General features: G+C 31.3%; 2 protein-coding genes across 2 annotated transcripts; both read right to left on the minus strand.

Moving 5' to 3' along the window:
* Positions 1-1,107: 1,107 nt before the first annotated feature.
* LOC130821714 (F-box/kelch-repeat protein At3g23880-like) lies at positions 1,108-4,037 on the minus strand. The gene is made up of 2 exons (XM_057687502.1): positions 3,964-4,037; positions 1,108-2,275 (listed from the first exon to the last, which is right to left on the minus strand). Exons 1-2 carry the CDS (start codon positions 4,035-4,037, stop codon positions 1,108-1,110), a joined length of 1,242 nt encoding a protein of 413 aa, XP_057543485.1.
* Positions 4,038-5,694: 1,657 nt separating this feature from the next.
* LOC130821715 (F-box/kelch-repeat protein At3g23880-like) lies at positions 5,695-10,934 on the minus strand. The gene is made up of 4 exons (XM_057687503.1): positions 10,852-10,934; positions 6,131-6,818; positions 5,922-6,022; positions 5,695-5,818 (listed from the first exon to the last, which is right to left on the minus strand). Exons 1-4 carry the CDS (start codon positions 10,932-10,934, stop codon positions 5,695-5,697), a joined length of 996 nt encoding a protein of 331 aa, XP_057543486.1.
* Positions 10,935-11,209: the final 275 nt, after the last annotated feature.

An 11,209-nucleotide genomic window follows, 5' to 3' on the forward strand; every position in this document is an offset into this window, starting at 1 on the left:
TAATATAGGGCATTATTATTTTTCGTTATCTTTTTTATTACGTCACCCCCAACTTTGCCTTTCTTACCCTTGGATTTTATCCAACATAAACTCTCTCAACTCATTTAATTAATTATTTGATCTCATAGTGTAAATTTCAATTACAAGTCGTACAAAATAATAAAAAATAGAAATAAATTTCAATTTAATTTAAAAAATTACAAGTCGTACAAAATGCGCTACTAGACGAATTTACACGAAAAGTAAACAAAAAAAAGTTTCGAAAAAAAATCACTAAAAATCAATAAAAGTTAGTTTCCATCACTAAAATCAATATCAATTCATACAATTTCGTTATGTTAAAATTTTTAAGCGAATCAAAATCAATTACAATAAGTATAAGTCTTTTTTAGTAAAAGTTACTCTAGTTTATAATCAATAAAATTCAAATTCCATTACTAAAATTTAATTTGAATCATTAAAATTGAAATTTAATTGAATTAAAATTTAATCGTTTCTAGTTTATCCTATATAGACAGTATACAGTATACACATTATGATCTTATGCACAAAATGGATATTCGAGCCTATTATTGTGTGTAAAACATGTTATTTCATTGCAATTTAATTCATTTGATGAGATTTGGAATGCTCAAAATTGGTGCAGAGGCATATCAACTTACTATGCAGGATCTTAATTCTTTTGACACAAGAACACTCTAGAAAACTACATAATTAAGAAAATTATATTTTCCTAATTATATTTAATCTTCCATTTTCGAATTATTATCAAATATAATCAGACGATTTCATATCTTAAAGAGCCCGTTATGATCAATTGTTAATTTGTTGTTATTTCTAGTTCGTTGAAATGTTTGTTAAATGCTCACATATTTTGTGTCACCTTAAGAACGCCAAGGATGCACGGTCTTGTATTTCTAATTCTATGAACAATATTGATTTATTAGTCATACATCAAATGCTTCTAAAATCATTCTTACTTTCAATTCCCTAACCTATTTACAACAACCAATCCAATATCTAATAACGAACAAAGCAAATGACATATTATTGAAAACGTAGACTTTCATTGTTCGCCGTAAGTTCTTATGAATCAATTCTCGTCAATTAAGGAAAACGTGTGAACATCATCCCTTCCGTTCCTGTAATCAACGCTAAGGTATCCACATAAGCACCCCAGAAATAAAAACGAGCATCTTTATTCCTCAACGTTTCTAACTTTTGACTTGTAACTTCATAAAATTGTATTCCACCCCAAAACCCAATAATTAAAAATGTATTGCTCTGCTCAATAAAGAAAACCTTAGGACTAATTGGAATTTCCTCTTCCAATATTTGCTCTTCTAATATATCAAAAACATTTTTAATCCAAGATTCCGAACTCCATTCCCTCCATGTGTACTCTCTATCATGCTTTTCCATTACCCATATGGAGGACGATGACATAACAGCTAACAACTCGCCGATGCTGAAAAGAACTAAACTCATACATTCTTTCAGTGGCTCAAGTACTGCCACATTATTGAATTCTTCATTATTAAAATTAAAAGAGTGGATAATTTTGGTATCACCTTCAGGAAACCAGTAAACAATCCATCCACAATAAACATATTTGTTACGAGAAAAAGGGGCCCTTAATGAAGTCCAAGCATCGACATTCACGGGATTGATTTTAATAGTCCAAATGTGATTTCTAAGTGAATAAACTGCCATGGCGGGCTCATACTCATTACCATTATTGATGGTACGAAGCCGATAGGCAAGTACCTTATAATCATCATAAGAGGTGGAAAATCCTATAACATAATGAGTAAATTGGAAGGGGGTAACAATTGGACAAGGTAGAAGAATCAAAGATTTTCTAAGAAAGGGATTCCACAAATATATACCATTCATTCTCATCAGAAATAACCCATTACAGGCTCCATAAATCCATGGTATGATAGGATGAGCAGAAAAAGAAGGAAGAAAAACAAGAGTGGTTAATTTCTGACCGTTGGTAACACGCTGCAGGCAGAATCGTCTAGGACTATAAGTTTCTTCAATCAGTAAATGGGAATTTTTGGAATGTTCTTTATTGTAAAGATTTCGATGCTTGGAGATGAAAGAAGGGGAATCGATGTAAGTGCGCCAGGATGTGCACACAGCCCTGAATTTCGCTAGGGTTTTGACAGGAAGCGTAGCTAAAATGTGGGTTATTATGTCATATGGAAGATCAGAGAAAGGGAAATGACTGGAAGTACTGCTTGTATTCATGATTTTGTTGTTGGGCAAACTAGAAAACATTATCAGAGAAAGAGAGAAAAAAAAAAAGAACGAATGGGATGAAATAGGCCAAGAAAGAAACAAATATTACTAAAAGGAAAATTTTATATTCGACTCATAATACAAACAAACAATTTTGTATAAAGTATAACGGTAAATTCGTTTTACCCGCCAAAAAATAAAACTGAAACAGAGGTGGAGGAGTATAAATATATCCGTTCGTCTTGACGGTTTTACACTGAGAAAGACTCATTTAATTAATCTATCAGCTAGTCTCTTGAAAGACTGTCTCTATCTCAAGCTCAGACCATTAAAGATGAATGTCTACTTACCGTATTCTTAATACCTATTTGCATTATCCTTAATGCTTACTTACCGTATCTTTAATGCCTATTTTCAATATCTTAAATGTCTATTTACATCATTTTTAATGCATACTTATCATATTTTAAAAAATATATAATGGACCGACCCAATTAAAAATGGTCTCTCAAAGAGACCGACTCTCACAAAAATTTGTGTTAATCTATTTGTGTATTTTTATCACTTTGATATTGTTAATAATTATTCGAACACATCAAATATATATGGGTACGTCCAATAGAGATATTCTCACTATGGGACCGTTTCATTTAAAAATGTGTTGCAAAATAAACTGAAAACTAAATTGAACGTAAACCATTCATGGTGGTCGGATTGGATTTTCAAATGAGTTAGTCAAAAGTAAATTTTATATCAATGGGTTATCTCTAATCAAATTAGCCATTGGAATTAGAGCGTGTTAGAACAAGTCCCTTGTACTATATATATTAATCTTACCACTAATTCAATTATTATTCTATGATATATAATTGTTTCATTATACATATTTAATTTATTAGAGGGCATCATTGTTTTTTGTTATCTTTTTTATTATGTCACCGTCTATTTTGTCTTTAGCCCTCTTATAACATAAATTTTCTCAACTCGTTTAGTTAATTATTTGATCATATTATGCTTAAAAATAATTAATAATATTATGAATATAAGTAAATAAATGTAAAATAAAAAATAAAAAAATTCAATTTAATTAAAAAAACACAAGTCGTATAATTTCATTCTGTAAAAAGTTTAAGAGAATGAAAAACTAGTACAATAACAATAAATAAAAATCCATTTTAGTAAAAGTTACTCTAGTTAAAATATATTATAGGAGTTTTCAATAAATTCAAATTCAATTACTAAAATTTAATTTTGATTAGTAAAATTCAATTTTAATCATTAAAATTATACTGATCTTAATAGGGCATTAATGTCTCATCTCTAGAGATGAAAATCCTATTATTTTGTCTCACCTCAAAAATACCAAAGATGCAGGTCGGTCTGTATTACAGGCCGGTCTTTTGATTTAACACAATGTCTCTTGCTTGTATAGACAATAGACCCATTATTGACTATATCTACTCTATCTTTTCATTGGATTAAGGCTACAAGAATGGCTAATTCTATGATCAATATTTGTTATATTAGTCATGCATCCTATCAATGCTTCAAAAATCATTCTTACTTCCAATTTCATAACCTATTTACCACAATCAATCTAATAACAGAAAAAACAAATGACTGGGTAGTGTAAATGTGGATTTTCATTATTCGCCATGAACTTCTTACGAATCAATTCTCGTCAATTAAGGGAAAGATTCGAAAATCATCTCTTACGTTTCTGTAAGCAATGCTAAGGTTTCCATATAAGCATCCCCGGAAAGAAAATGAGTATTTCTATTTATCAACATTTTTAACTTTCGGCTTGTAACTTTATAAAATTATATGCTGCCCCAACCAATTATTAGAAATATATTGCTCTGCTCAACAAAGAGAACCTTAGCACCATATGGATTGTGCTCTTCAATTACATCAAAAACATTTTAAATCTCAGATTCTGAACACCACACCCTCCATGTGTATTCTCCATCATGCTTTTCCAAAACCATATGCAGAACGATGATATAACAGCAATAACTCGCCGATGGTGAAAAGATTTAAACTCTTACATTGTTTCAGTGGCTCAGGTGCACCCACATTATTGAATTCTTCTGTATTAAAATCAAAAGAGTGGATAATTCCGAGATCACTTTCAGTAAACCATTAAACAATCCATCCACAATAAATGTATTTGTTACGGGTAAAAGGGGCACTTAATGAAGTCCAAGCATCGACATTCATTGGATTGATTTTGATAGTCCAATGGTGATTTTTAAGTGAATAAACTGCCATGGCGGGCTCATACTCATTACCATTAGTGTTGGTAGTAAACCGATAGGCAAGCACCTTATAATCATCACAAGAGGTGGAAAATCGTGTAACATAATGAGGAATTTGAAAGGGAGTAACAATTGGACAAGGTGGAAGAATCAAAGATTTTCCGAGAAAGGGATTCCACAAAAATATACCCTGTTGATCAGTTTGCAATTTCATTAGAAATAACCCATTAGAGGCTCCAAAAATCCATGGGAAAGTAAATTGACAAGAAAAAAGAGGACGAACAATAGCAAGTGTGGTTAATTTCTGACCGTTGGTAACACGCTGTAGGCAGAATCGTCTAGAACTTTCTTCAATGAGTAAATGGGAATTTTTGGAATGTTGTTTATTGTAAAGATTGCGATGCTTGGAGATGAAAGAAGGGGATTCGACGTAAGCGCGCCAAGATGGAAGATCAGAGTTTTCACAGGAAGCAAAGCCAAAATGTGAGTTATTATATCAGATGGAAGATCAGAGAAAGGGAAATAAACGGAAGTGCTATTCATGATTTTCTTCTTTGGCAAACTTTAAAACAAATAGTATCAGAGAAAGAAAGGACGAATGAGTATTATATGTAGGTTTCTTCTGTTGAAATTTAGAGCATGTTAGGAAAAATCACTTAAACTATACATATGGTGATATACATTTAGTAGTTGGTGCAGAAGCATATCAACTTACTATGCAGGATCTTAATTCTTTTGACACCAGAAATCAATTGGTGTTCAACAAAATGCAGGGTGTTCTTTTGACATCGAAATTCGATCTTAATATTTGTGCAATTTCAACCCGTTTCGTGATCAGTACTAAATAGTGGAAATGGTATGCAAAGTCGGTGTAATTTTGAAAGGAGTATCTTTTGACAAATTTAATAATCATATTTATTCTCCTTCAGCAAATCTTATTTCTTCACAAAATTCATTCTAACGCTACAAACATTATTTTACTAAAACAATATTGATTTATTAGTCATACATCAAATGCTTAAAAAATCATTCTTACTTCCAATTCCATAAACTATATGCAACAACCAATCTAATAATAGACAAAACAGAAAATCCTAAGCAATCTAATGCAAACAAAACAAATGACAAATTAGTAAAATTGTAGACTTTCATTGTTCGCCATGAGTTCTTATGAATCGATTCTCGTTAATTAAGGCAAAGGTATGAATATCATCTCTTCTGTTCCTGTAAGTAACGCTAAGGTCTCCGCATAAGCACCCACGAAAACAAAACCAGGATCTCCATTCTCGATACTTTTAATTTGTGGCTTGTAACTTCATAAAATTGTATGCTACCAAAAAACCCAATTATTAGAAATGTATTGCTCTGCTCAACAAAGAAAACCTTAGCACCAAATGGATTGGGCTTTCCGATTACATTAGACAATTTTTGAATCCAAGATTTTGAACACCACACCCTCCATGTGTACTTTCTATCATGCTTTCCCATAACCCATATGCAGGACGATGATACAACAGCTAACAACTCGCCGATGGTTAAAAGAATTAAACTCACACATTCTTTTAGTGGCTCGGGAACTGCCACATTATTAAATTCTTCTGTATTAAAATCAAAAGAGCGGATACCCATCCACAATAAACATAATTGTCACAAGAAAAAGGGTCCCTTAATGAAGCCCAAGCATCGACATTCATGGGATTGATTTTAATAGTCCAAATGTGATTTGTAAGTGAATAAACTGCCATTGCCGCTTCATACTCATCACCATTAAAAATTGTACGAAGCCGATAGGCAAGCACCTTATAATCATCAGAAGAGGGGGAAAATCCTATAACATAATTAACATATTGAATGGGAGAAACAATTGGACAAGGTGGAAGAATCAAAGATTTTCTGAGAAAGGGATTCCACAAACATATATAATCTTGATGACCATGGAAGATCAGTAGAAATAACCCATTACAGTTTCCATAAATACATGGTATGATAAGATCAGCAGGAAAAGGATGAAGAAAAACACGTGTGGTTAATTTCTGAGCGTTGGTAACACCCTGTAAGCAGAATCGTCCAGAAGTTACTGCAATGAGCAAATGGGAATTTTTGGAATGTTCTTTATTGTAAAGATCGCGATGCTTAGAGATGAAATAAGGGGAATAGATGTAAGTGCACCACGATCTGCACACAGAACAGAATTTCAGTAGGTTTATGACAGGAAGCCTAGCCAAAATGTTGGACAATATATCAAATGGAAGATCATGGTATGGGAAATTATTGAAAGTGCTTCCTGTAGACATGATTTTCTTCTCAGGCCAACTAGAAAACAAATGACAGACAAAGAAAGAAAGAAAGAAAGAAAGGACGAATGGGAGTATTAGTCGAACAAACAAACTTTTAGCCTTTTATATAAAGGGAGATGGAGGAGTATAATTAGAGAAACCAAAAATTGAACTATAATTCGATAAATTCTAAGTCAAATGTAAATTCAATATAAATCATAGACTATTTGAATGACATTATTTTATGAATTAAAACTATTGTAAATTTTTTATTTTTCAAAAATGTCATACTTTGACCTCGCAGGAGGATCGAGAATTCGAGCGAAGCAAAGTCAAAGGACGTAAAATCCGAGTATGAGTAGAAGGTGGAGGTGATGAAAGTCCGACTTTTAATTGTAGCAAAATCGAAGTATGCAGAATATGGTCCGAGTCTGACCCATTGTCATCTTTACTCTTAACCACTAAACCAAATTAACGTATAAGGGGTCGGGGCCTAATGAGTATGATGATTTTCTATGTGGAAGAGAAATAGAGAAAATCAATCTTTTTATAGGCGGTGAAAACTAGACCTCCACAAAACAATCGAAACCAAACAATTAAAATGCAATATGTACACTTGGCATAAAACAATCCAAGTCACAATAAAATATGATGCATATATTTGGTTGAGTCTAAATGCATTTTCATTATTAATTTTAATAGTTGGCAAAACGGGTACTTCAATTATGGATTAATCCTGATTTGTTTTGCACTTTTGATGAAGAAATGCTTGTTGAATGTTCCCACTAGAAGATAGATGGAGTCAGTGTCCCATGTTATTGTTCAATATCTTTTGTCTTAGTATTTTTTTTCCTTACTTGTAGGTCTTTCTCAACTCTTAGGACTGAGGGATTATTAAGTTGCATTCTTTTTTATGAGTATGATTTTTTTTTCTTTTAACTCTTTTCGGTTCTTTTTCAAACTCTAATTATGGTTTCAAACTCACAAGAAAAGTGATGGAGTCTTTGTCCGACGTTATTGTTTAATTTACATGTTTTTTCTTGCATTTTTTCCTTGCCTTCACAAGTCTTTTTTGAGCTGAGAGTCTTTAATCACATCCTTCTTTATAGGTATAATTTGTGGTCATTTATCCCTTTTCAAAATATATGCATTGACGTATGAAAAATCAAATGAGAGAATAAAAGTAAATAGAAGGGAGTATAAATGGGAAAGTTGTAGCTTCTTTTATTTCAATGTCAAAGAGATGGCAAGAAAGGATGTTTCTTTGTAATTTTTTAACAACTCCTCAATTAAAGAAATTGCTAATATTAAGGCTGATAGCCACAATTGTTGATTAATTTGGGTTTATAGCCACAATTTTAAATATGGGTAACTTTAAACAAAAAATAATATATAATATTTGTCTTAGATTGTTAGGCAGGCTTTTCCTTACGCTTAATTATAAGTAAAGTTAATTATTCGCACACTAAATAAGTATAGCTAAATGTAAAATAAGTCAAATATCTTATCATATTTACACTTCACTAATTCTTAAGAGTGGATAATAAGTGTAGTGAGATGTAATTTTTTATTTTTTTTTAGTGGGTTCCTTTTGTTGGAATGTAGAGCATGTTAGGAAAATTTTCTTGTAATAAAAATTTAAAGAGACAAAATAAGTATTAAATTTTTATGTCCAAGGCAAGAAGCCAAGAACAAATCGAACAAAGTATATAAGCTCAAAACAAGTTGTTGCTCGTTCGAGCATTTTGACTTCTATTACACAATTTAATTCTGTAAGTTTATTTCAAATAAATTTGTATTTTATAGAATTGATTAAACATATAAATGCGTCTATTATGACTAATATATGGGTGTTATTTTCATTGGTGGTTGAGTTATTGTCCACATCATAAAGGATTTTCCTCGAGACTTTAACATTATTTATACTTTTTTGGATATTTCTCAAGCCGAGGGAATTTTTGATTGTACTCTTCTTTATGGGTGTGAGTTACTACATTCCTTCTCTTCCTAAATTGTGATCATAATTCGTATGAGTGGGATACACTGGGTATGATGATGATGATATACCTAATCAAAAGACGACATTATTATGAGTTTGCTATTTTGGATAGAAGGCTCACTGCTCCTCTTTCTTCCATATATGAAAAGGTTAATAAAAAAAGAATTATATGTTAAGTTTACTAATAAAATAAATGTACTTACTATAAATAAGGCACAAAATAAAAAATTTACACAGGGCCCCCAAATTTTTAAAGACGACTCTGTTGGAGATGGAGGAATGTAATTAGAGAAACCCAAAATTGAACTATAACTCAATAAATTCTTAAGTCAAACGTAAATTCTATATTTATTTGTTAAGTAAAATTTAGGCAAATTATAAACTATTTGGACGACATTATTTTATGAATTATTTTATGAATTAAAAAACGTATTGAATATTTTAAATTGTTTCGAAAAAGTGTTATAATTTGATCTCGTCCGAGGATCAAGAATTCGAGCAAAACAAAGTTGAAGGATGTAAAATCCGAGTATGAGTCGGAGGTGGAGGTGAAAAAATTCAATTTTTAATTGTAGTAAAATTAGAGTATGCAAAATATAATCTGTGTCTAACCCATTGTCATCTCTACTCTTAATCAGTAAAGCAAGTTAACTTATAAGGAGTCGGAGCCTAATAAGTATGATGATTTTCTACGCGGAAGAAAAGCAAAGAGATATAGTCATATAAGTGGTGAAATCAGAATTCTATAATCCAAACCAAACACACAATTAAAATGTAATATGTACACGTGGCATAAAACAATCCTAGTCATATTGAAACATGATGAATGTTATCAGTTTTTTTGCTCATTTGGTTGATTCTAAATGCATGTATTTCAATATTATTTTTAATAGCTGAAAAATGGGTACTTCAATTTTGGATAAGTCCTGAATTGTTTTGCACTTTTGCTAATAAAATGCTTGTTGAATATTCCCACTAGAAGATAGATGGAGTTTTTGTCCAATGTTATTGCTCAATATATTTTTTTTTGCATGTTTTGCTTGCCTTTGAAATTAAGTCTTTTTGAAGCCAAAAAATTCTTTGGTCACCTTCTTTATAGGTATACTTTGTTGTCTTTTCTCACTTTTCATATTCTAGTTATAGTTTCTATGAGCAAGATACATGTATTAGTAAATATGTATTTATATTATTAAATAAGGGAAGTTAACCAATTATGTAATAGTGTACGCTCTAGGGTTTGTATAGCCTTATTGAATAAGACTCCCTCCTATTCATTATTATTGTGCCTTTGATTTTTAATACTATTCATCAATTACTTTTGGTTTGTATTTTATTTTAGTCAAACATTTGAAAATTTTTAGTCAAACGTAATTTGAAATATTTATAATTGAATATATGCATTAACAAATGTGCAAAACCAAATGAGACAATGATACTAAATCGGATGTTTGATGATGATGATAACTATGGGGTGTTTGGCAATTGGTTGTTGGTTGTTGGCTTTTTTAGTTGGATTGTTTGACCAATTGAACATGTTGGCTGTTTTTGTTGGCTTTTAAGTTAGCTGAAAAACCTAGCGGTTTGTGAAGATGTTTGGTAAATTTGAGTATTAGTTGCTGGCTGTTTTTTGAGAAACCAACAAGCCAAAAGCCAACAAAAAAATCTAGCTAGAGCAGCATTTTCATTTTGGCTTAAAAATCAGCTTTTCAGCTGCTATAAACGCCATTTACCAAACATTATTTTTGGCTGTTTGACCAACCAACAAGCCAAAAGGCAACCGAAAAGCTAAGAACCAAAAACCCGCTATATTTGGTCTCACTCTCACCTCAACAACGCCTAAGAAAGGATGTTAACCTCGTAATTTGTTCAACACTTCATTATATTGAGAATGGTTGATAAATTTGTTAACGGGCTTATACACGACAAAATTCGGATAAGAGAATAGTTAGTTGCATATAAATTTGATGGGTTTCATGTGGATGACAATTCGAATTGATATAAATTAGTGATAAACGATTGAGTGATAGCTTGGCAGCAGCAATTTGCACTCTATTCAGCAGCATTTGCACACTAAACAATTGCATTTGTGTATATTACTCCCTGTACAAACTGATATGCAGCTATGCAGGAAGCACGATCTTCTTCTGACACCATGATCGATCGGTGTTAGCAAAATGCAATGCAGACGAAATGTCAATAAAAACAAGTTTCAAAAAATCATTTGAAATCAATTTCAATCACTAAAAATCAATATCAATTCATAGAATCTCAATCTGTTAAAATTTTAAGTGAATAAAAATCAGGTACAATAAGTAAAATTAAAATTCAATTACTAAAATTTAATTTTGATTAGTAAAATTCAATTTTAATCATTGAAAATTATTGATCTAATAAGGCATTAAAATTTAATTGGGAAAACTTGTTCATAA

Source organism: Amaranthus tricolor, chromosome 8 (assembly GCF_026212465.1).
Source record: "Amaranthus tricolor cultivar Red isolate AtriRed21 chromosome 8, ASM2621246v1, whole genome shotgun sequence".
In the NCBI taxonomy this organism is placed as follows: domain Eukaryota; kingdom Viridiplantae; phylum Streptophyta; class Magnoliopsida; order Caryophyllales; family Amaranthaceae; genus Amaranthus; species Amaranthus tricolor.